Below are 25590 nucleotides of genomic sequence, written 5' to 3' on the forward strand. Positions count from 1 at the left end.
CCTGCAGTTTACTTACTCAACACCAACTCCCAGAGAATTCAGCCTGAAAATGCAAGATAATCCTGCATGAAGTTTAAGAGGCAAACACCTAGACTACAGTGGTTTAGTCAAAAAGAAACAGTAACGGCAATTTCTTTGTAGCAAATCTACAGTATAGTTGCCCACCTGCTCATACTGACACTGCAGGCAAGCCATATCGCACTGCATGTCTATACACCAAATGAGGCACTACAGATTGATCAAAATAATGGGTTGTAAAACTTGGTCCTAGTCCAAGTCCCAGCAGCTTCTACATATGTACTGGGTGACATCCAGGTGTCAACTCAAACTTGCTCATGCTTCTGAGGATTTGCCAAAGAGCATTTCCAGAGTGTTTGCAGTTTACAAAAAAGTTCTTAAAATAATGCCCCTCGACTAAAAATGCTTGTATCATGCACTCAAGCTGGTATGTCAACTGGTGGCAACGTGTGTAGTGTATTGAAATTAGGCCTGCTGACAAGGGGGGCAGTGTAGTAGTAATGGATAAGGTTTTTTATTACAAGAAAATGATGGAACTTTTGAATGATACAGATACTTATGTTGAACTAAATGAGAGACAAGTACAAGGTATAATTGACAGGATATCTGTATATATTTTTGACTTATTGATTACTAATTATGTATCAGAGGAATTGTTTGACTACTTTCAGATAGAACATCCAACTATACCCATTATTTATGGTCTACCTAAAATTCACAAAGACATCACACAGCCCCTATGAGACCTATTGTATCCAGTAAAGGATGGGCCACAGAAGCCATCTCAATTTATATTGAACAAAATTTACAAATAGTCCTAAAATCATGTGAGACTATACTAAGGGATACAAAGGCATTTCTGCGACTGTTATACAATAAGACCAGGAATATTAATAGAAATTATATGTTTGTGACAATGGATGTCACTTCACTGTTCACAGTGATACCGAATAAATGGGGTATTGAGAAAATACGTGATATTCTGACCTTGAAACAAGTTTTTCAAAGCACTAAGATTAATTTGATATGTGAGTTGCTTGATATTGTCCTAGAAAATAATGTCTTTATATTCAATGACAAGTTTTATCTACAGAAAGTTGGTGTAGCAATGGGCACGGCTTGTGCTAACAGCTACGCACACTTAGCATTGGCTGCATGGGAAAAAGATCATGTATTAAGTGCTAGCAATAAATATGCTGGCAAAATTGTATGGTATATACGTTTTGTAGATTACGTCTTCCTGTTATGGGATGGTACTAGTGAAGAGTTGCAAGAGATGGTGGTGTACTTACATAGCACCACTGAATTTTTAAGATTCACTAGTCAACATTCCAGGGACTCTATTGAGTTCCTAGATGTTTTGGTTAAGACGACAGCGTTAGACGAACTTACAACAGGGATGTATAGAAAATCTACATGGAGAAATAGTATCTTACATAAGACTAGTATGCATCCAACATTTGTACACAAAAATGTAGTGAAAGGACAACATATGAGAATAAGCTGCTTACATAATACAGATGAAGGCTTTGTGAAGACAAGAGAAAGACTTCTTAAACAGAGGTTATAGTAAGAAAGACATAAATGAAAGCTCTAAATATACCATTGAAAATAGGGATGGGAGATGTAAACCGCTCTTCTCAAATACTATAGAAGATGTTAAAAGCAAGGAAGGTCATGATTTTAAAGTTAGATTCCCTATAACTTATTCAAGTGACATCAGAAGGTTCTGTAATATTTTTGAGAAGAATTGGAATGTTTTATTGTCGGATCCTGACTTGAGAGAATTGTTAGAAGATAGACTCAGCTTTTCTTTTAGAAATAAGAGGTCCTTAAAAAGGCAACTCTGTTATAAATCCAGAAAGAGGTCCTTAAAAAGGCAACTATAAATCCAGAAAGAATGATCCTATCTGATGGGCAGGGGACTTTTCCTTGCAGAAATTGTACAGCATGTGACTATTTGTATAATAAATCTACATATAAACATCCTACACTAGGATTTATAATCGATATAGATTTTTATGCTGACTGCAGAACAGAAAATTTGGTTTATTTCAGCTTCTGCACTGTCTGTCATGCCTTTTATATAGGCAAAACCAATAGGTGTCTAAAGGAACGTATCCTTGAACACCTTAGAGATATAAGAAATAAAAAAGACACAAGTGCTTTAGCAAAACATGTGGAAGAAGAAGATAGGAAACATATTTTTAATTTCATGGTTTTAGAAATAATAAATAAAAGTAAGAGGGGAGGTGATATAAGGAATAAGGTAGAGGAAGCCGAACAAAGATGGATTTTACTACTTCAGGCAGATAGGTCTCCTGGATTGAACAATGATGTTTCCTTGAAACTTTTTTAAAATCCAGACCACTAAAACATTAAGTAATATGGATTATTACATAAAATGTGTCTGTTATATGTATATTTTATTTCATCTTATGCAGAATATAAGGCAAATTAATGTACTGATGTATGCAATTTTAATTAGTCTATGTCATAGTTCTATATGTGTTTTCATTGGTTGAACCATATTTTAAATACCAATGTTTTAACTGTTTTTATGAGTCTGAAGAAGCGATCAGCTGACTTAGATCGCGAAGGCGCTTACTCTTGTTTAATAAAGTGGTGTGAAACTGCAAGTGAACCATTTCCTACCTTGACTACTACATCTCAGTTACAACTTTTTGTTTTATAAAGGGCACTACTGTGAAGCTGCAAGTGATTTATTTCCTGACGTGGATTATTCCATTTTTATCTTCAGCTGTGGTCTAACCATTGGTCTTTTCATTTTTTTTCGCTTGAGGTGCATACCAGGCGTTTATCCAGCTTTTGTTTTCTTTCACGTGTTTCCCAGAGAATTCAGCCTGAAAATGCAAGATAATCCTGCATGAAGTTTAAGAGGCAAACACCTAGACTACAGTGGTTTAGTCAAAAAGAAACAGTAACGGCAATTTCTTTGTAGCAAATCTACAGTATAGTTGCCCACCTGCTCATACCGACACTGCAGGCAAGCCATATCGCACTGCATGTCTATACACCAAATGAGGCACTACAGATTGATCAAAATAATGGGTTGTAAAACTTGGTCCTAGTCCAAGTCCCAGCAGCTTCTACATATGTACTGGGTGACATCCAGAGGTCAACTCAAACTTGCTCATGCTTCTGAGGATTTGCCAAAGAGCATTTCCAGAGTGTTTGCAGTTTACAAAAAAGTTCTTAAAATAATGCCCCTCTTGACTAAAAATGCTTGTATCATGCACTCAAGCTGGTATGTCAACTGGTGGCAACGTGTGTAGTGACAAAAGTCAAACGCAAAACAAGACTGGAGAAAGGAGATGGAAATTTGAAGGCATGTTATTGATTTGCGGAAAATTCGTTCTTCTGGCAGTCCTTTTATCTTCAGGCCAAGGAAGGGACATAGCTCAGCTAACCTGCAAGCATTTTAAAATCCATGATACAGGTAGATAAACTAAGTGAAATACTCCCCAGTTTACTAAAGGAACAGCAGGCTAAAAGTGGTGAGTACATCAACAATACCAATGGCAAATTATACTGCTGAGTTTCAGCAAATGTTTAATACGTGCAAGTCTTAAGAAAAACAAAACAAAACAAAAAAAAAACTTCCAATGCACTGTGCTTGGGTGAATGTTGTAGAGAGCTGCAACTACATGCCTGGGACCAGATTTTTACTGTGCCTGAATCAGATTTTTACTGCTAGGAAATCTTCTGTAAAACTTCAAAAGAACCATCCAAGGTAACTTTCGCCTTGCTCTAGTTTAGTCACTTGGAATACTCTGGCTGGAGATCTTTAAGTGCGCTATTTTACAAACACTGCAACATGCAAAAGACTGTTCACTCAGAAGTGAACTACTAAAGTTAAAAATGGAAAAAGTGTAGGAGTGCAATAAAATGATTTTCAAAAGAGCCTTATACAGAAGAGAGTTTTGTTTTCAGAATCCTTTGGCTCTATTGTAAAGGGCTGTGCACATGTATGCACAGTGTCTGGAGAAAATGCCTTACTCTTGCAGACAGCAAGACCCAAACATGGGTGACTGCTGCTCTTTTTAAATTACTGCTTCAAGTAGTTCTACACACTGAGCATACATTACAGTCTTTCAGGAGAAGAAAGGTTTCTACTACACGCAGGATCAAGTCAAGCCCCTCAGACAGGCAGTGGCATCATGCTTTGGACAAAATTAAATGTGCAGATCCATTTTCAGAATTTAACCATGAACTTATTTTGTAAGATTTTGGTAACATGAACATTAAATACTTAGCATTCAACAAAGCGTCTTTTCAGGAATATATATTGTCATATATTGCAAAACACAATGTTGGCCATATATCAAGAGCTTGATTACAATAAAGTCTGCCAGAAACCTAGACTCCTGCTAATAATGTTAGTTTATCAACTAACTGCATAAAACAGAGTGAAAGTAAATTCAGTAAGCCGCAAACATGCACTTAGTCTTTGCTCACATTTTTTGTAATACTGCCTGGGCCATTCTGCTTCTCAGAAGTATCTGGACATGAAATGAGAACTCAAGTTTACCAAAAAATACCAAGGTTTAATTAATGCAATAATTTATTGCACAGTCATCTGTCATTCATCATTAAAGCAGATGCATAATCACAAATATTGTGCAGGGAAAGCAACAAAGCCAGGATACTGGCAATCAAAAAAAGTCTCCTCTAATCCCATTAAAAAAAAGTTTTCAACCTTCCGTTAGCAAAATTCTCAGCCACTTTAAATCCATGCACTTTCTTTTTTTATAACCATTTGTAATAAACATTTGTAATAAAGTTGAGTAAATGTGTTTTTAGAATGTGATGTTAGATGTGCAGCAACTGTACTTTTATACATCAAGACTAGCATTCCTTTCATCTTCCCCAACTTCCCTTGCAATACTCTAGAAGGAGTTTAGCAGTGGTTGGGTGGGGGCCCTCATCTCCCCTTACCAAGTATAAAAGGAAGTATAAGCGATACTACACACAACACAGACAATAACCCATTGTTCCACTCCTTTGAGCAAATAACTTAAAAACAAAAAAAATGACTACTTCAGTGCAGAAAGGATGCTGTATGCAAAGTCTCAGACATATGGAAGACTTGGTTCTTGGCATACAAATGTCAGTTTATACATGCAACAGTACAGTTATTTTTCAGGGGTTAACACTGTAGATTTCTAGCATCTTTTAATCAATATCTATTGTCTCAATGTTTTAAATTACCCACAATGCAGTCGCAGTCTGCTTCCCCCACCACCCCATCTTCTAGCTTGTACATACCCCCTCAGCTCTGTGCTTGAAAGACAGTAGTCATTTTACATGGACGCAATTTTAAAACCTACTGCATCTCTTTGATGCATACGATTGTTTATTCAAATCAAGTGTCCCTCTCGTTTAGATATACAAATATACGAAGGATTGTGCAATCTTGTTAGTGAAAGACTACACTGGAAAATATTCCAAACAAACTAGAGATAACGGAAACAACTTAATCTCTCTACTTTTTGGCACACAGTACAAAAAAGCCCTGATTACCTGTCTTCAGTGATGTCTCCCAGCAAAGGCAGATAACCTTTCTTGAACAATTTTGCCAAAAAACATGGCTCTTACTCTTGTAACACATGTAAGATGAAAACTACGCTGGGTTGATGTGGACAATGATTCCTGGATATGCACATATCTTGTCAATTATACTAGTCTGCTTAAAAGTGCAAGAAATCTTCCCATAAGAGTAAGGCTATAATGTCCCTGAACAAGATACTCCCTTCTGCTAGTCTGCAGTGGAAAGCCAGGAATGTGCTCAAGTGCTGCTCTTTGGCACTAGTGCCAGGGATTACCTCCTCATCCTATTGCAGTGGTTTTAGTTGCTGATATATAAGAAAATTATTTGGGCAATGCTGAACAGACTTCCTCACATGCTGCAGCAACCCAGACTCTGCTGAAATCCAGTAATTACGCACAATACTTTGGTCTTATACACAATTATGCATTCTAGGACATGCTCTAAATATTTTCTACCTACCACTCAGTTTATTAAAAGGCTAGCCACCTGGTTCTAGATTGTCACTGCTAATATGACATCCTGACCCCATTTCAAAACGAGGTGTGTAGTTGCATATTAATTTATAAAAAATACAACTCGTCAGAAACTACAAAAACATGTAGTCACTAATATTTTGATCGTATCAATGCCCCGCCCCCATCTAGGTGGCTAGTACTATTACAACAGTTTTATCCCACAAAGGTTATGGTAGGGGGTGCTACACTAACAAATTGTCTTCTACTTCTAAGTAAGGTCATTTTCCACATGGCCAAACTGTGCCCCACAATAACGTCAGGTGCTTTCCCATTTTTTCAGCATCCTCTCTCACTTAAGATACGAGTGCCTTATATTAGTACTTTTGAGTATCCATGGACACTGCCAGAATGCCACCCAATTGATTTTATTAGCTGCTGTCTCCATAATCTTGCTCTGAACAAAAACAATGCCCAAATTTGTTGCAATTCCAGGTATCTATATCCTTCCCCAACTCAATTTTTCTAACAAAAGGTATGAAGTTTCCTGTCATTCACACCTGTACTGTCCACAACTCAGTTTCCCAATACCAAAGTAACATGACACCAGACACTTGCATAAAATGAGACTAAGGGAAGGTAAAATGGTGTGTGAATACACCTCAAAAAAAGTTTAAACAGGAAGTAAAGAGGGCAAATTCAGCAGGTTTTCTTTGACAAAAGAGCAATACACTTACAAAAATAATCATGACTTCTGTTTCTAGTGTGTAGCATTTCATGGTTTCATTTGCATGAAATTCTGTAATAGCCTTTTTTTGGGCATCTGTCACATTGGTGCACCCCCACGCGTGCTCACCATTACTCTGACATTTATTTTGATATCATAAGAAACCTTTAGAGTTCTACACAGCTAAAATTAAAATGATCAAAAAATGTACATTAAAATGATCAAAAAAATGTAATTTCATCAAAAGTTGTTGTGCATTTTATTAAGCAATAAATGCAGTTTCTAAAGTAGCAGTTTTCTTCCAAAAGCAGTTAATATCCAGCCCTTATCCAGTACTGAAAAACACCTACCTTGGCTGATGCTCTCTAAAGCACGACGAATTCCTCGATCAAATGCCCTTGCATCAGCAGGGCTCTGAAATGTGAGCCCGAACTTTTTCTCACCGATCTTCCAGTGGTGAAATGTTGGCGTGACTTTGTTGTAAATCAGCTCTTTATTCAGAACACATTCCAATACCACCTACAAAAACAAAAGTAGAAACATGACTAAATACCTGTAGGAATAATTTATATATTTTGCCTCCAGTCAAGCCTACTCCAGTCAAATTGAACAGTCCTTTATGGACACATTATACAATTACTCTACACAAACAAAATGGGCAAACTCTGTTACAAGGGAAACTAAAAAACAGGGATAAGTGTACAACGAAAGTCCATATAGTTTATAACACACTTTTAATCCCCAAGTATTTTTTATTGGTTGACAGGGGGCAATAATGAATGGGGTATTATATAAATGTTTAATTGAGAAGCTTTAACTTCGTATTCTGATAAAGTCCCTTCTGTTGGGACGAAAGCGCTCAATACTTGTTGGGGATTAAGTGCGTTTTAAACCATATGGACTCTTGTCTTACATTTTTATACATCTTTTTGGCTTGGCTGACTACTTTTTTGCACCTGGATTTTTTGGCATAAGTGGGAGGAAGGATGAAGAACATACAGAATACTAGCAAGATCCAACAAGGAAACTAGCTCAATATCAAATAAGCAAAATGGAAAATATATGGGGACTGGGTTGCTATGAAGTATACAAAGCAGCACTTAGTCTGTAGCAGTCTTCACTCTCATCCATGTTTAAAGCTTCCTGAAGTGGATGACTACCACAAGGTACTGAACAATTTTGAAAAGTGGCATGCAAAATGAAAAAAGCAGCAGCTTAAGCTTGTATTAGCAGCTATTTGCACAGGAAAAAATTATCTACATTCAGAAATACGGCATACTTCTGTTCTGCTCCCTGGCCGCTAAACCGTCCAGAATTGACAATGGTCTAAGTTACTTTGACTACCGTAACATCTAGGCCAGGAGTTAATAATTCTTCCAAATCTGCCCTTAAGCTCCTCGCACATGTTTATATGACAAAATATGAGTTGGCAGATTTTAAAGATTCCCTGCAAACTGTTCTGTCAAAAGATACTGGGTGAGCAACTGGTGTAACTAAGGAAATTATGTTTTGAGCTATGATACAGAATCAGAACTGCCTAGACATAGTAAGGCCTTGCTGAGTAACTGTGGTGGCTGCTAAAAAAGCAATTACTAGAAAATGGAAATCAAAGTCTAAACCAGCTTTACTATAAAGTAGTAAATAGTAACAGACCCAAAACTCGAACTGGGATATTTAGAAAACAGTAGGAGCAAATAACAGAAGAAAATGGGAATTGTGGGAACAATATCTGCAGAGGAGGAACGGGCTTTAAAAGAAGGCAGGATATGAATGAGCTATGCAATGTTTGACTGGATACATGATGCATAATATTTGCAACTACAATGATATGGTTTGTGATGTATAATATTTGCAACTAAAATTGTCAACATGGTTTTCATTTATATAAATGTATGACTGCCTATGTCTTGTGAGAATACAGATACTTCTCATTTAAAAAAGGGAGATATTCCAACAGCTCAAATAAATGAGGGCAAGATTGTGAAGGAGAAACTCTGGTTCAGAGATAACGGGTCTGTCCAGCTGTTGCAGTGACAAAGCAGCTGACAGCAGTGTTGATAACTGGGTTTGTAGTGGGCACAGAGCCACAAAACTACATGGGGATGAGCAAGGTCAGCTATTACCCCGAGTCACTGCAGTATGCCATGCAGGTGGAAATCAAGGGTTAGGTCCTGGCAACCATACAAGCAATTTGAGGTAACAAATGCAACAAGAGTCCCTCCATCCATTTACAAGGAAAGGTATTACCATAAAACAGACCTCCACCTTGACTGGGGGACTAGACAGGAGGAGCTAATGGGGAGGGTCTAAATGAGAAACTTTCAGAAAGTCGAGGATAAAATCACAAAGAAAGAAGACACAATATCAAGTATCACCACACATTTCTGAGCATTTTACATCTGTAATAATGTTCAAAAAAGTCAGACTCTACCGGCTTGAAATTCACTCAGCATGGCAGAAATGACTGCAGGAACTATTTTGAGTTACGCCATACATTAAAGTTCCATGTGGAAAACGCAGTCTTAACATCAACAGCAGCTGATTACTAAAACTATGTCCACACACTAAATTGGGATGCAGTCATGTATAAAATTTAAAACTGCAACTTTTCAAACTAAGACTGGGAAGCCAGCCTACATGAAAAAATGCTACACAAAGTCTGTTTAAATTTAACAACAATCAAGACATCTTTTTATGTTCTTATAAAGACAGTGCTTGTACTTTAGACACTCAATGCACCACGGGCAACTTAAGGCTTTGAGAAAGCCATGCAAAAACAGTTAATTGCGAGGAAGAGAAGCACTGCAAGGGGTCAAAATTCACTTTAGCTAATCTCATTTTTGCAAGACTAAATGAGAATCAGCATTTTGCTGATTTATACAGCATAAAGGGCTGACTGCGTGCTTAGTTTTTTTTTTTTTTTTAAGGGCAGGGGACAAGCTCCCGTCTGTATTACCATTCTGAGAAGGCACAACCTCTGGGAAAGGTATGACTTGGGTTTTACACTTTAAAGATCACACAACTCTGGAGTGGTACTACTTCAATAAAGGGGGTTCAAGTATTACAATCCATAGCAGAGAGAGGAGGAGAGCCTTATCAGCAAAAATACTACTACAAATTTTTTTAAACATATTCAGCCTTATTACATTTTTGAAACTTGAGCTCTAGATTCGCAGAAACCATCTTTGCTGCCATGGACCTGAAATAAGTCACCCACAAATTAAGGGGAAGCAATCTGCCAAATCTGAACAGAATTGCCTTTCTAACACAGAATATATGCAGGTAATGTCTACAACCTTATGGCTTTATCGGCTTCCTCTCAGGATCAAACTATAAAGCATGCTTTTCCAGAAGTTAGACACGAACAACCGAAAAGTTAAAAAAATAAAACCTTACACAGATCAGTCATGCAGGGAAACACTATCCCAGACTTCAGGTCACACACCCGCCACATTAAGGCAGATGTCGAGGTGATGCTCTGCAACTGAAAAGGCAGTTGTGCAGAGATGGTTTAAAAATGTTAGGCAAAACTTGTCACAATCCAGTAAAACATGCAAAGAAAAACCTGTAAAACAATTACCTTAATATTAAACTTTGAGAGGACACAAGGACTGTTATCAACAGACTGCATAAATAAATTCAGAATTTTGTTTAGGAAGGTTTTTCAGCATAATGGGTTTTAAAGTGTGGAAACAGAACTTTGCCCCCCCCCCATTTTTTTTTTTTATTTCAGACTTGCAATACTTAACCTGTTCACACTATGATCTTTCATGTTATGACAAAAATGAGCAGTCCCACCTCTTCAGCTAAGCCATCTTTGGCAAACTACAGGCACCTCACTTTTTTTCTTTTTAAACATGATCAAATTAGCAATTATGATATAGCCAATCATACATTTATACAAATAGAAACAAACCATATTGAATTTTCAGTTGTAAACATTACACATCACTTTTCTATAAAGTCACTGCCAAACATTACATACCTCATTCAAATCCTGCCTTCCGTTAAATCTCATTCCTCCTCCTCTACAACATAGAAATAAATGGAGTTTTGGGAACAATACATGCAGAATAATGTTTTGGCGATTGTGTTTTGACAAGAAAACAGTGGCATGACAAGATGGTGATGGAGTTATTTCCAACTCTGACTTCATTATCAGAGGACATTTATTATGGAATTTTACTGCTCGTGCTGTATTAGTTGCATTTCTATTCTACACAAAGAAATACAAGGCAGCATTTTGCACAGAAACAATAGGGAGACGGAAATGTAACTGAAAAACGTGGCTCAAAACAGAAAACCGCCACCTCTCAAATTTTAAATCCCGGAGTTGGATGGAATTAAAGTTCTGCAACAGAACAGAGAAAACCGTGCCTGCAGAAAACAACCAGGTACTTTAATTGATGGCCAAAATGTAACCTTATTAGAAAAATGCTGGAGATCTGAAAATGGTACTAATTGCAAGATGTAGCTGATCAGCAAAAAAAAAAAAGGAAAATTGCACTTCTAGATTAACAGACAGGGCGGTTGAGTGGAGGAGGAGAAGAGCAACCAAGCGTTTTACTGCAAGCAGAATTCAACAAGTCCATGAACTGAATCTGCAGTAACCAGAAAGAAAGGTCTAGGAACAAATGAATCTCTTGCACGGAATACACCGATTTGGATTTCATGAATGTAGACAATGCTCTTAAAAGACCACCACTCCATAAGAAAATGGGTCAGCAAGCTTTCCTGAAAGGTAGTCTGTGTAAAGTATAAAATTTAAGAAGTTCTGTGAGGAAGGACCGAAACTACCTGCGAAAGTAGTTTACAATTACAAGCTATGTACTACACTATATTGGCCCTTCTAATGCCATTAAACAGCTAACTCCAAAGCCTCACCATTTTTAGATGGTGCCTTGTCTGTTAAATACTTAAACACTGGGAAGCCATCTACCTGAACTCAGAGCACACACCTGCACTATAAACTCTTGAAAAGGCAGCAGAAAATACTAAGCTGCTTTCAACTCTCTAAAGACAAGGGTCACCCGAGTAAAGAATACTATGCAGTTGTGCAGGCAATGCAACACTGTGTCACTATTAACTTGATCAAACTAAAATCAAAATAAAAAAAAAAATGTACACACTGCCAATCATGCTATGCTCACTCAAACTTCATCATATGAACATGTGAAATGTTCACTGCCACCCCCCCCCCTCCTTTACTTTAAATATCTAAATTTTAAGGTTGCCCTAGCAATTCTCAAAGACTAGTGCATGCTCTTGTTCTGAACTCACTAAAAAGCAAACAAAGCATCATGATGCCATGCCCAGGAAAGTAGCAAAACAGCAATTCTAGGTTCCAAGTCAAGCAGCTTGAAGCTACAATGTCTATACAGAACTGATCTACGTTGTATCTACTGTGCATCAACCTCCAAGTAGTTGGCAAGGAACAACTGAAGATGGGAGTGGGGAAGGGGGGTAAACTCCTGGGAACTGAAAGAAGGGTGCTTTTGAAAGCAAATTTGATAGGAAAACACAGAATCCATCCTTCTGGATAATGCTAAAACTAATACACGTGTTAAAAGCAAGTCAAACATGAATAGGCAACAGTGTTTATATAGTGTGTGAACTGAAGGAACCTTTAGCAAACATGAAAAAAGAAGCAGGGATATTACTTCACAGTGCATCACCTCTGATCAGTTGTAACAAATCATACTGGAATCTCAAAACACTTCTCACTCATGAGATAGGCATTCATTTCTACATTTAAATGCAGGTTTCAGAAATTTAGTCTTTGTGGATTGCAACTTCTTTAACAGTTAGCATGTGCCTTTGCATGCAACCAAACATAAAACCAAAGTTGAAGCTAGTTTAAAATTAGTACATTAAAATTACCAAAGTCTACAAGCACTTTACATGAAGTAAATTCAGTAACCAAATTTAGCTCAGACCAACACTGGCAATAAAAAAGCCTGGATTTGGTTTTACTTTAACTTCAAATTTTGGTTCAATTACCAGAGACTGTGAAGGTTTTAGTTTACGAGCAAGTTCCAGCACACCTGTATATTAAAACACTATCCAGTAGTTTGCATCCCCCTGCAACAATAATGACAGCTGGTGACTATAGTGCGATGACAACACAACCCTAAAATGCATCCCCCAGTAAGACACCAGGGAAAATAAACAGCACTGGCATATTGGAATGTCATTTTTAAAAATTGTACAACAGTTTGGTACGGCACTTGTTCATCCCACTTTGCCAAGGACTTTAAACTACTATTTTCATCATGATTTAGTGCTCAGATACAAGTTTTACTGGTGACCTTGTTATTGCTTTCAAGCCTTTTCAGAAACTGGCAAAAACTGCAGTAAGTGGTTACTAGGGCTTTAGAAAACTTGTGCTTCACCGATTAGATGGCTGGCGGCAGGAGGCCACGTTCTGCAGCCCCTGGCAGAGTTTAACCACTTACTTGTTGCCATAGTAATTTAAATCAGAGAAAAAGCTTTAAAAAGATGAAATCACAGTTACATTCACAGCAGCCCTAGCAACAGTCTGCAGCGAGCAAAAGCTTTCTTCAATCTTGCCTGAACAAAGATGACAGTACTGTGTGCCCAAGGGTCTGATTGATTCCAGAACCTGGAAAAAAACTCCACAAAAGATCTAACAGCTGTAAACAACTCCCTCAAACATTTACTACAGGAGGTTAAAAGATGTACCAAAACAGAAAAAACACTGGTTCCATAGCCAGACAGCTCTAATGTTATAAAATGCAAAATAAATAAATAAATAAAAATAAAAAAGAAATGACAATGTGGCATCTGACAAACAGGATGTTATGAAAAAAAACACTCCGATGTACAGAAAGCAAGGAAGTGAAAAAAAAATATTTCCTTAAAATGGAACATGAATGCAAATATGACTAAATGGAAAGCATATTTAAGTTTTTGAGAAAGTAAACCTGAATGAAAACATCTGCAAAATCATGTATACAAATGAGTGCTGTATTCAACAAAGTATGCTGTATTTGCAGACAAAGAATGATCAGACATGAGTAACCACAGATGTGTCCGCATACTACATGCAGCACATGGACAAGTCTACACGAACTTGCAAGGACCTCATGATTGATTTTTCAAGGCACGTACCCCAAAAAACTACAATTAATTTAATAAACTAAAAAAACAGCATAAATCTACAGAACTACATGCTAAGGCTTAATATTTTTCTGCACTTTTCAGCTTTCCAAGTCAAACTCGACCTTTCACCATGCCATTTCAAACAGACAAGGTGCACTGGATTCTCCACACACACTATAGCCGAGCAACATGCGTTCTGAACATAAACAGCACTTTTTTTTTTCAAGCCCTCCAATGTAAATAATTCCTGCTGTGGAATGGTGACTGAAACCTTCAAAGATATGACACTTCTAAGCTAGGCCTACAGAGCAAATGAGCAATCTCATTCTGTCGTCACCCTCTGGCAGATGGGATTGGAAATGCCTCTGGTTCTTTACTACATGGTTACAAAGGGTCTTGAAAAAGATACGCTACTCTAATTCTTACAGCAGTGTCAACTTATCAAGAGATTCAGCAACTTTAGCATGATCTAACAACCTATGCTCGACATCTTATCTGCGCTTAAAATAGGTTACTATGAAGCAAGACATGTTTCGCCTCACTGGTATCAATGCATTTAAAAACAACAAAGAAGCCATCATGAATGTTTAAATGGATTACCTCTATTTGAAGAGAATATTTCTAATCATTGTGACTGCATTTACAGTATGGCTTACGGCATAAATCAACTTCAGGCAATAACTGGAGACCCTCACCAGCAAGATGAAGGTTATTTTCAAATGCCATATTACCAACATCTAATGAGATCAACAAAAATTATTCATCCAAAATTTTGGTCACCCTGCAAATGTTCTCCTACTAAACGTAGCAATTTGTCAGTTTAATACTGAATCTCATATGAAGCATACATTTGTCATATGTTATATTATCACAGATTTTAAATATACAAACATGAGAAGGGCTGTCTAAATCTCCAAGATCCTTCATCACTAAAGAACATGCACTGAATGCACTTTCAAACACTAAATAGTTCCTCCATGGGACCTGACCATAAACCTTGCTGTTTAACAAACAGTACAAAACGAGCCATGGGACAGCCACCCTGAACTTAAAGTTTAGCCACTGCCTGACCCTGAGGTTTGGTGTACTGCAGTAGTGATGCCACTCTACGATGACTGCACCACTGATGCCAGGAATTCTAAGCATATCAGCATAACTATTTTAATTTGCAAAATCATGGAAGATATTCTAAATGACCTGATAAACTAGGACTTTAATCTCATCAGCCTAGGCCCACAGCAGTTTGGCTTTGTCAAGGGTAAATCCTACCTAATGAATCTGGTTAACTTATTTGAAAGAATAACAGTCCACAGAGTGGTCATGCTGTCCACACAGCATACCGGGCCAAGACATGACACCATCCCTCATTCTAGCATAGATAAGAAGCTTAATGAACTACAAATAGAGCCCTATGCCCTGAGATAGACAAACCAGCTAAAAACACAACACACTGTGCTGGTATGTTCCATAGGGCTCAGTGACGGGGGCCTCTCATTCAACATTTACTTTTTTGATTTCCAGACTTTGAACAAAGATCACTGTCTAAGCAAGTCTGCAGAAAACTGTAAACTGGAATTCACTGTCAAGTGCCCTCCTGACATCAAAGCTCTTCAACAAGATCTTCCATCTGGTGCATTAAAAATGGGCTAAAATTAGTCTAAAATTAAAAAAAAAAACGACAATACTGCAGTTTAACAAACTCTCCCCCTCCAGCATACCATATACACAACACCCCACTGCGAAATAAGAATGCTGTCAAAGACCTTGGAACCTGCACGGATAAATCCTTTGATCATGTAATGGTCAAACTGTTCTACATAATGCAGCTCATTATCCCCTTATAGGCAGCACTGATTAAGCCAATTACTAAATACAAAGTCTCCTTTGGAATGCACCTCAGAGGTTACTAACCAAGATGATCCATCCTAAACCCAGTTTCCCATTTCTGCACATGGGGTCAGGATGTCACCTCATCAGTGAATCATTCAGAGCAAAGGTTTACACTGCTGGGTGGCCAGCCCTGCCTTGACAGTTCATCTGTACCACACACCCCCTAGGGCCAATAATAATATAAAAAATAAAAAAGGAAACTATTCAGAATCTTACTGGCTTGAGGTGAAATCTACGCCTTGCCTTCCATGCCATCAGTGGCCCTGGATTTATCAGATCTTCACAAATCAAACAGCTGAACAAATACCACAACCAGGGATCTCAATTCTCATCAGTAAATAAAACATGGTAGAGTGACAGATTACGCACTACTTTCCCAACCTATGGAATAGATCAACAAGCCAGTGTGACACTACCTTCCTTTAAATGGGAAATGGTTGATTGGATGGATATTCATAAATTCAACCCTGGCTCGAAGGTACAGTCCAAGGGTTGGTACTGGCAAGTCATAAATGGTCATTAGACTTATTTGCCTTTTATTTCCTATTTCTACATTCTTGAAGTAGATTAAGTCTACCAGACAATGAGTGAATTTGATTTTTTTTTTTGGGGGGGTGGGGTGGAGAAATGTAAGAAATTCCAGAAGTACAGCGAAAGCCTGATTTGTGTACTTAAAAGGGGGTGACTGAACTCAACTTTCAGTTTCAAGCTTTATATTTCTCCATGGTGTACAGTACAATAATTTCAAGACACGTTTGAATTTGCTTAACACTAGGACCTCTGACAGTCTATCGTGCCACTTACACTGTAGTCACAAAATGCGGCAAGATTAAAAATGTTAAATCAGTGTTAAAAATAAGTAGTTTTAGCTGCAGGAATTACTCTGTAAAACCCAAAAATGGAGTAGGATGTATTGGGCTACACAAAGGACTGCTTTCTTTACTACAAGCAAGTTGGTGTGTGGTGAGAAAAATGTAACCACCACCATTGAGTACTTCAGCTACATACCCCCCCCCCCCACACACACACACACACACACGTGCCTAAGGCGGCAAGTGAGCTACAAAGTGCCTGTTGATGGTGTTACAGCACATGTGGTACAGTGATCTGTCAGCTGAATGAGTAGCAACCACACAGTAAGCAGTAGCAGCTTACTAATCTAGCAATTTGTAGACATGTACAAAGTAAAGCCAGGCAACCACTGCTTATTTATATTTGTTAAATGGAGTATAGCGCTGACCTCAATAGGCCATTCTCAGACTTGGCCCTTTAGTACAAATTCAAAGAAAAAGCAAAACTGGAAACTGCACGTATAATTAAATTACAGTTCAAAAAGAAAAGCACCATAAATTGAAGACTGTTTTGTCACATACACTAGAATACATACATGAAGAAAAATATTAGTTGAGATTTTGTAATGAAATAGTTTAAATGTTTACCAATACTGGAGCATTCGCAAAATCAAGTAACACTTGCTAAAAATTATGAAGGGAGAAACCAAAATTATCATAATGCTGAATAAACAGGACAAAGAATATTTCTGTGGCACAGAGATCCCCTCTCAGACTATGTGAAACACCTCTAAAGATGCTGCACGTTAGGAAAAAGGGTCAATTTTCCCAAGTGCGTACACTACACTCCGTATCAATGAATACATTTAAAAACAGCAGTGGCAAGAGAAATTACACAAACTAGTCTGCCCTACAGATGCAAAGTTATCATAGGCCTGAGAAAACTACGCAAACAACTTCCTGGCTGCAGGGCAGTCTAATCACTGGCTCAAGAAACTACACAAACTAGTCTGCCTTGCAACCAGGAAAGTTATCACAGGCACAAGAAACAACAATGCAAACTAGTCTTCCCTATAGCCAGGAAGTTAGCACGGACTCCCCTTTATATTTCACTTTCAAAGTAACAAAAAAATGATAAACAAGACAAACATGCCCACTCCTTTAAACTACATTTGAGGCACTTCTGTAACACAAAAATGTCAGAAACTGCAATCAGACTAACATAACACTACAAAATCTCTCGACATCTGCGAAACTGCTGCGGGCTACACTGCTGTCATAAAACTGGACTCCAGGTGACAATCATGTTGCCTAACTACAAGCAGTTATGGATCACAAAATCCCTATTAAATACATTTATGAAAAAGCAGAGACAAGCACGACAAGAAAAAAATGAAAAAAGAATCTACAATTTAAACATGGTCATTAAATTATATTTTTACCCAGTTTAGAAAAATCTTGTTCTTTCATGCAAACTTCATTGTTTAGCACAGATATTTGTGTCAGGATTATCAGATTACAAGCCTCTAGAAGATAACTTTACTTTAAGCATGCAGACAAGTTTTTTTTTTCTCCTGCATTCCTGGCAAGAAAGCTGAAAGGCCATCAGTTCTGAAAAACCAACTGAAGACATGAAAGGTTTCGAGCAAGGATAAATACGAAGTGCCTAACTTTGGAGTTGTCACTACAAAAATAAGACTTCTACCAGGGAAATTCAACCACAGATAAAAATGCGCACTTATCACAGTCAGAAATCTTGCCTTAAGACTGGTTAAGTCAAGCAACAGTGGAAACGGATTTATTTTAAGGGTGTGCAGTCTTCACAGTCAAGTCATCAAGGAAGAAACTTCAGCCTACACTCATGATTCATTGGATGACATAAGCCACAAAAAAAAAAAAAAAATGTGCCAGCAAGGACAATGACTTCTTTTAAAGAAGCCACATTTAAAAACTCCTGTTCGTTCAAACAAGATACTGTACAAGACCTACTGATGGCTGAAAGCTCTGCATTTATAAACTCACTTGTGTTCAGTTAGATCGCATTTTGCTTTCTCGTTTTGGTGTCAATACTTGCACTTAAAAATGCAGCTTTTACCACATTGTTTTAATCCATAATAAATTTAAATAAACTCTTAAGTTCTGCAACTCTATCAAGATATACAAGCAGTTATTTCAAGTAGTAGGTTAAAGGAATGGTAGCCTATGGTTATGACAAATGTTCCATCACCTTTGAATACGACTTGCATACACTGCACATGTACTTGATGTATTTAGCAATTCAATATAGCAGGTCAACATAATTGAGACAATGGAAAAAGAAAGCAGTGTATAAAGGATAACTACAGAATGTGGACAAGTACAATGAATGGATGAAAAATATATTTCATGACAATCGAAAGTACTAAAATTGTCTTCCAAACTAGTAATACCTGCAATGAAAATTCAAATATTACAACCTTAAAACTTACTAAGTTGCTAATAAAAACAGAATTGCTATAAAATACTACTGCAAGGGATGACCATATCAAGCCAGACCCTATACCCATTAGCAGGCAGTGGGGTGTAGTTAGGACCACGGAGTGTGAGAAAACAATAGTTGGGAGCATCGCTGCTTACATGACAGGCTCTTGCCAATGGGATGAACAATGGACCGGCAGCAAAGCTTAAAGTTCAGTTCAGCAGGCATGTAATGGGGACGGGGGGGGACGGGGGGGGAGCGCAACATTTCCACCATTCACTGCAGTGTCATTTCCTGCCTGTGATGCTGGAGGATTAGAATACTGCTGGATTAATTTTTCCAACAATGACAGAGTTAGTGTTGGGGGGGGGGTGCTACACTCTAGAGGTGACATCCCTTGGATGTGAGACATTACACCAAGGGCCAACATGCCCAAGTGGGTAGTAGCTCGGGTGGATGTAAAAGATCCCACAGAACACACACAGGGGATTTTCCTCAGTGCCCTGGCTAAATGGTCCCAGTCGGTACAACCACTAACTCAGGTCAACTCTGAAAATAATTAACAAGCACATTAGGCCTAACTTGGTCAACAAAAAGCACTTTTTTTTTTTTTTTAATTCAGAGGTTTGAATAAAATTTGGAAAGGTTATCAGGCAATGTTACATTAAAAAAGGTTAAATACTTGGTGTAAATGATTAAATCTACAACCAGCCAACTGGAAAACATTACTACTTACAAGAGCCCCAAACCTAACTAACCAACAGATAACCAATTTAAATTATAGTAAATGTGCCAAATAGGTAAAGGCCCTCAAAATAAAATACAGGATGGATACAGCTTCCTGAATTTGCTCGCAGCTCAATTTTTTTTTTTTTATTATAAATCTTAAGTGGATGTCAGGATTCTTGAACACAAGCCTCCCCAGGTCTGCAAATAAAATAGACAAGTTCATTATGGGCAGTGTCTTTCCGGGCCCCAGGGAGTGCATGAGAATCATGTCAGCCACATTGACAAGTCACGGTCATAATTCTCCCATGCAGTTTTTATTAACTTCTTTTAATAGGTTTCCTATAGCAGCCCACCAAGGATTACTGTTACTGTGAGACAATGCAACTAGTCACTGCTGGGGAGACGAAAGCAGTTCTGTGGGCCACTTCCCCAACCCTCACTTTGTACCAAGTCTGTAAACTTCCAGTACTTGAGGCTGCCCAAGTTGGGGTGGGGAGATAGCATTCTTAGTGATCTAAATTCTCCATGGACGGATGCAAAAAAAAAGTTTTAAATTATGTAAAATTACAAGCAGTCGCTGGCCTTCATTCTCATCAGCTCAAAATTCTCTCACGTCAGCAGTGAGGCTGACCAGGGTGTACAAAAAGTGCTGCTGCTGATACAGAAGGTATGGACAACACAATATACATCAAGAAAACGGAGGTGAAAACCATGGTTTGGATAGGAAAAGCTCAAATCACAGGTCTTACTTAAATGTGAACAGGGATTAATAAAGGTTACTGCTCGGCTTAAGGTCCCTTTTAGCACATTTCATGTCATAGTCGTCAAATGACTTATTACTGTAGCTTTCTCATGTGAAGCCTGGCCAGAGGGAACATGGGAAGAGTGGAAGCCATAAACCCTAAGACCCTGAGTAAATCAGTGTCTGCGACAAACTATAAGACTAGAAAATGCTAGTCAGATACAGGACCTTGGGGACAGGTAGAGATGTCAGCATGGGAATGGTCTGAAGCCTGCAACCACAGAAAATATAATCCTAAGAAGGTATCAGAGCAGATTTCTAGAAGTTTATGGTGAACCCTAGACTCTGCAACAGGGAAATGGTAAACTGGAGATCCTGAACAGAGTGCTGGGTGAAGCTTGAATGAGCAATGACAGGAGCAAGGCATTCTGTGAACACTCTTGGGGAAGTAGAGGCCAAAGGGCAAAGCAGAGATTTAAAAATGCAAGAGAAATGTTAAATTTTCCTGAAGACCAGATGGATGGGGATAGGTAGGCATCCTTGAAGTCCAGAGACCACAAAGGCCTGGGGTAGAAAAAGTGTGTCTGTCTCTGTGTGTGTCTCTCTGTGTCTCTCTGTGTGTGCCTGTGTCTCTCTCTCTCTCTGTGTGTGCCTGTGTCTCTCTCTCTCTCTCTGTGTGTGTGCCTGTGTCTCTCTCTCTCTCTCTCTGTGTGCCTGTGTCTCCCTCTCTCTCTCTCTGTGTGCCTGTCTCTGTGTGTGCCTGTGTCTCTGTGTGTGCCTGTGTCTCTCTCTCTGTGTGTGCCTGTGTCTCTCTCTCTCTGTGTGTGCCTGTGTCTCTCTCTCTCTGTGTGCCTGTGTCTCTCTCTCTCTCTGTGTGCCTGTGTCTCTCTCTCTCTGTGTGCCTGTGTCTCTCTCTCTCTCTGTGTGCCTGTGTCTCTCTCTCTCTGTGTGCCTGTCTCTCTCTCTCTGTGTGCCTGTGTCTCTCTCTCTCTGTGTGTGCCTGTGTCTCTCTCTCTCTCTGTGTGCCTGTGTCTCTCTCTCTCTGTGTGCCTGTGTCTCTCTCTCTCTCTGTGTGCCTGTGTCTCTCTCTCTCTGTGTGTGCCTGTGTCTCTCTGTGTGTGCCTGTGTCTCTCTCTCTCTCTGTGTGCCTGTGTCTCTGTGTCTCTCTCTCTCTGTGTGCCTGTGCCTGTGTCTCTGTGTGTGCCTGTGTCTCTGTGTGTGCCTGTGTCTGTGTGCCCGTCTCTCTCTCTCTCTCTGTGCCCGTGTCTCTCTCTCTCTCTGTGCCCGTGTCTCTCTCTCTCTCTCTGTGCCCGTGTCTCTCTCTCTCTCTGTGCCCGTGTCTCTCTCTCTCTCTGTGTGCGTGTGTCTCTCTCTCTCTCTGCCTGTGTCTCTCTCTCTCTCTGTGTGCCTGTGTCTCTCTCTCTCTGTGTGCCTGTGTCTCTCTCTCTCTGTGTGCCTGTGTCTCTCTCTCTCTCTGTGTGCCTGTGTCTCTCTCTCTGTGTGCGTGTGTGTCTCTCTCTCTCTGTGTGCGTGTGTCTCTCTCTCTGTGTGCGTGTGTCTCTCTCTCTCTGTGTGCGTGTGTCTCTCTCTCTCTGTGTGCGTGTGTCTCTCTCTCTGTGTGTCTCTCTGTGTGCGTCTCTCTCTGTGCGTGTCTCTCTCTCTCTGTGTGCGTGTCTCTCTCTCTCTCTGTGTGCGTGCCTCTCTCTCTCTGTGTGTGCGTCTCTCTCTCTCTGTGTGTGCGTCTCTCTCTCTCTGTGTGTGCGTCTCTCTCTCTCTGTGTGTGTCTCTCTCTCTCTCTGTGTGTGCGTCTCTCTCTCTGTGTGCCTGTGTCTCTCTCTGTGTGTGCCTGTGTCTCTCTCTCTCTCTGTGTGCCTGTGTCTCTGTGTGTGCCTGTCTCTCTCTCTCTGTGTGCCTGTGTCTCTCTCTCTCTGTGTGCCTGTGTCTCTCTCTCTCTGTGTGCCTGTGTCTCTCTCTCTCTCTGTGCCTGTGTCTCTCTCTCTCTGTGTGCCTGTGTCTCTCTCTCTCTCTGTGTGCCTGTCTCTCTCTCTCTCTGTGTGCCTGTCTCTCTCTCTCTCTCTGTGTGCCTGTCTCTCTCTCTCTCTGTGCCTGTGTCTCTGTGTCTCTCTCTCTCTGTGTGCCTGTGTCTCTCTCTCTCTCTCTGTGTGCCTGTGTCTCTCTCTCTCTGTGTGCCTGTGTCTCTCTCTCTCTCTCTGTGTGCCTGTGTCTCTCTCTCTCTCTGTGTGCCTGTGTCTCTCTCTCTCTGTGTGCCTGTGTCTCTCTCTCTCTCTGTGTGCCTGTGTCTCTCTCTCTCTGTGTGCCTGTGTCTCTCTCTCTCTGTGTGCCTGTGTCTCTCTCTCTGTGTGCCTGTGTCTCTCTCTCTCTGTGTGCCTGTGTCTCTCTCTCTCTCTCTCTGTGTGCCTGTGTCTCTCTCTCTCTCTGTGTGCCTGTCTCTCTCTCTCTGTGTGCCTGTCTCTCTCTCTCTGTGTGCCTGTCTCTCTCTCTCTGTGTGCCTGTCTCTCTCTCTCTCTCTGTGTGCCTGTGTCTCTCTCTCTCTGTGTGTGTGTCTCTCTCTCTGTGTGTGTGTCTCTCTCTCTGTGTGCCTGTGTCTCTCTCTCTCTCTGTGTGCCTGTGTCTCTCTCTGTGTGCCTGTGTCTCTCTCTGTGTGCCTGTCTCTCTCTCTCTCTGTGTGTGCCTGTCTCTCTCTCTCTGTGTGTGTGTGTCTCTCTCTCTGTGTGTGTGTGTGTCTCTCTCTCTGTGTGTGTGTGTGCCTCTCTCTCTCTGTGTGTGTGTGCCCTCTCTCTCTCTCTGTGTGTGTGCCTCTCTCTCTCTCTGTGTGTGTGTGCCTCTCTCTCTCTCTCTGTGTGTGCCTCTCTCTCTCTCTGTGTGTGTGTGCCTCTCTCTCTCTCTGTGTGTGTGCCTCTCTCTCTCTCTGTGTGTGCCTCTCTCTCTCTCTGTGTGTGTGCCTGTCTCTCTCTCTCTGTGTGTGCGTGTCTCTCTCTCTCTGTGTGTGCGTGTGTCTCTCTCTCTCTGTGTGTGCGTGTGTCTCTCTCTCTGTGTGTGCGTGTGTCTCTCTCTCTGTGCTGTGTGTGCCTGTGTCTCTCTCTCTGTGCTGTGTGTGCCTGTGTCTCTCTCTCTGTGCTGTGTGTGCCTGTCTCTCTCTCTCTGTGTGTGTGTGCCTCTCTCTCTCTCTGTGTGTGTGTGCCTCTCTCTCTGTGTGTGTGCCTCTCTCTCTGTGTGCGTGCCTCTCTCTCTGTGTGTGTGTGCCTCTCTCTCTCTCTGTGTGCCTCTCTCTCTCTCTGTGCTGTGTGTGCCTGTCTCTCTCTCTGTGCTGTGCCTGTCTCTCTCTCTGTGTTGTGTGTGCGCCTGTGTCTCTCTGTGTGTCTGTCTCTCTGTGTCTCTGTGTGTGTGCCTGTGTCTCTGTGTTGTGTGTGTGCGTGTGTGCCTCTCTCTGTGTTGTGTGTGCCTGTGTCGCTCTCTCTCTGTGTCTGTCTCTCTCTGTGTGTGTGCCTGTGTCTCTCTCTGTGTTGTGTGTGCCTGTCTCTCTCTGTCTGTGTCTGTGTGTGTCTGTGTTGTGTGTGCGCCTGTGTCTGTTTGTGTGTGTCTGTGTCTCTCTGTGTGTCTGTGTTTGTGTGTGTGTCTCTCTGTATTGTGTGCGTGTCTGTCTCTGTGTGTGCGCCTGTGTCTGTGTGCCTCTCTCTGTGTTGTGTGTGCCTGCGTCTCTCTCTGAGTTGTGTCTGTGCCTGTGTCTCTCTCTCTCTGTCTGTGTGCCTGTGTCTCTCTGTGTTGTGTGTGTGCCTGTGTCTCTCTGTGTCTGTGTGTGTGCCTGTGTGTCTCTGTCTGTGTGTGTGCCTGTGTCTCTCTGTGTCTGTGTGTGCCTGTGTCTCTCTCTGTGTCTGTGTGTGCCTGTGTCTCTCTGTGTGTGTGTGTCTGTCTCTCTCTGTGTGTGTGTCTGCCTGTCTCTCTCTGTGTCTGCCTGTCTCTCTCTGTGTCTGCCTGTCTCTCTCTGTGTCTGCCTGTCTCTCTCTGTGTCTGTGTGTGCCTGTGTCTCTGTGTCTGTGTGTGTGTGTGTGTCTGTGTGCCTGTCTCTCTCTCTGTGTTGTGCCTGTCTCTGTGTGCCTGTCTCTCTGTGTTGTGTGTGCCTGTCTCTCTGTGTTGTGTGTGCCTGTCTCTCTGTGTGTGCCTGTCTCTGTGTTGTGTGTGCCTGTGTCTCTGTGTGTGTACCTGTGTCTGTGCGTCTGTCTCTCTGTGTTGTGTGTGTCTGTGTGTGTCTGTGCCTGTGTCTCTGTGCGTGTGTGTCTCTCTGTGTTGTGTGTGCCTGTGTCTCTCTGTGTGTGTCTCTGTCTCTCTCTGTGTTGTGTGTGTGTCTGTGTGCCTGTGTGTCTCTGTGTGTGTGTGTGTGTCTGTGTCTCTCTCTGTGTGTGTGTGTCTCTGTGTGTGTCTGTCTCTGTGTTGTGTGTGCCTGTGTCTGTGTGTCTGTCTGTGTGTGTGTCTCTGTGTGTGTCTGTCTGTGTGTGTGTGCCTGTGTCTCTGTCTCTCTGTGTGTGTCTGTCTCTGTGTGTGTGTGTGTGTGTGTGTGTGTGTGTGTGCCTGTGTCTTTGTGTGTCTGTGCCTGTGTCTCTCTGTGTCTGTGCCTGTGTCTCTCTGTGTGTGTGTGCCTGTGTCTCTGTGTGTGTGTGCCTGTGTCTCTCTGTGTCTGTCTCTCTGTGTGTGTGTGCCTGTCTCTCTCTGTCTGTGTCTGTGTGTGTGTCTGTGTCTCTGTGTCTCTCTTTCTGTGTGTGTCTGTGTCTCTCTGTGTGTCTGTGTTTGTGTGTGTGTCTCTCTGTGTGTGCGTGTCTGTCTCTGTGTGTCTCTCTGTGTGTGTGTGTCTCTCTCTGTGTGTGTGCGTGTGTCTCTCTCTGTGTGTGTGCGTGTGTCTCTCTGTGTGTGTGCGTGTGTCTCTCTGTGTGTGTGTGTGCGTGTGTCTCTCTGTGTTGTGTGTGTGTGCCTGTGTCTCTCTGTGTTGTGTGTGTGCCTGTGTCTGTGTGTGTCTGTATTGTGTGCGTGTCTGTCTGTGTGCCTGTCTCTGTGTGTGTTGTGTGTGCCTGTGTCT

The 25590-nt window shown here is 40.8% G+C and overlaps 1 protein-coding gene across 1 annotated transcript in view; it reads right to left on the minus strand.

Annotated features, from left to right (window-relative positions):
- The window catches only part of SPRED1 (sprouty related EVH1 domain containing 1), a 707321-nt gene that overhangs the window by 220161 nt on the left and 461570 nt on the right, over positions 1-25590 (minus strand). Inside the window, exon 3 of the mRNA XM_044073988.1 lies at positions 7120-7288. Within this exon, the coding sequence (XP_043929923.1) occupies positions 7120-7288 (169 nt within the window). The remainder of the gene's footprint in view (positions 1-7119; positions 7289-25590) is intronic.

The sequence above is a fragment of the Protopterus annectens genome, chromosome 6.part0 (assembly GCF_019279795.1).
Source record: "Protopterus annectens isolate FY-2018-M chromosome 6.part0, PAN1.0, whole genome shotgun sequence".
Taxonomy (NCBI): domain Eukaryota; kingdom Metazoa; phylum Chordata; order Ceratodontiformes; family Protopteridae; genus Protopterus; species Protopterus annectens.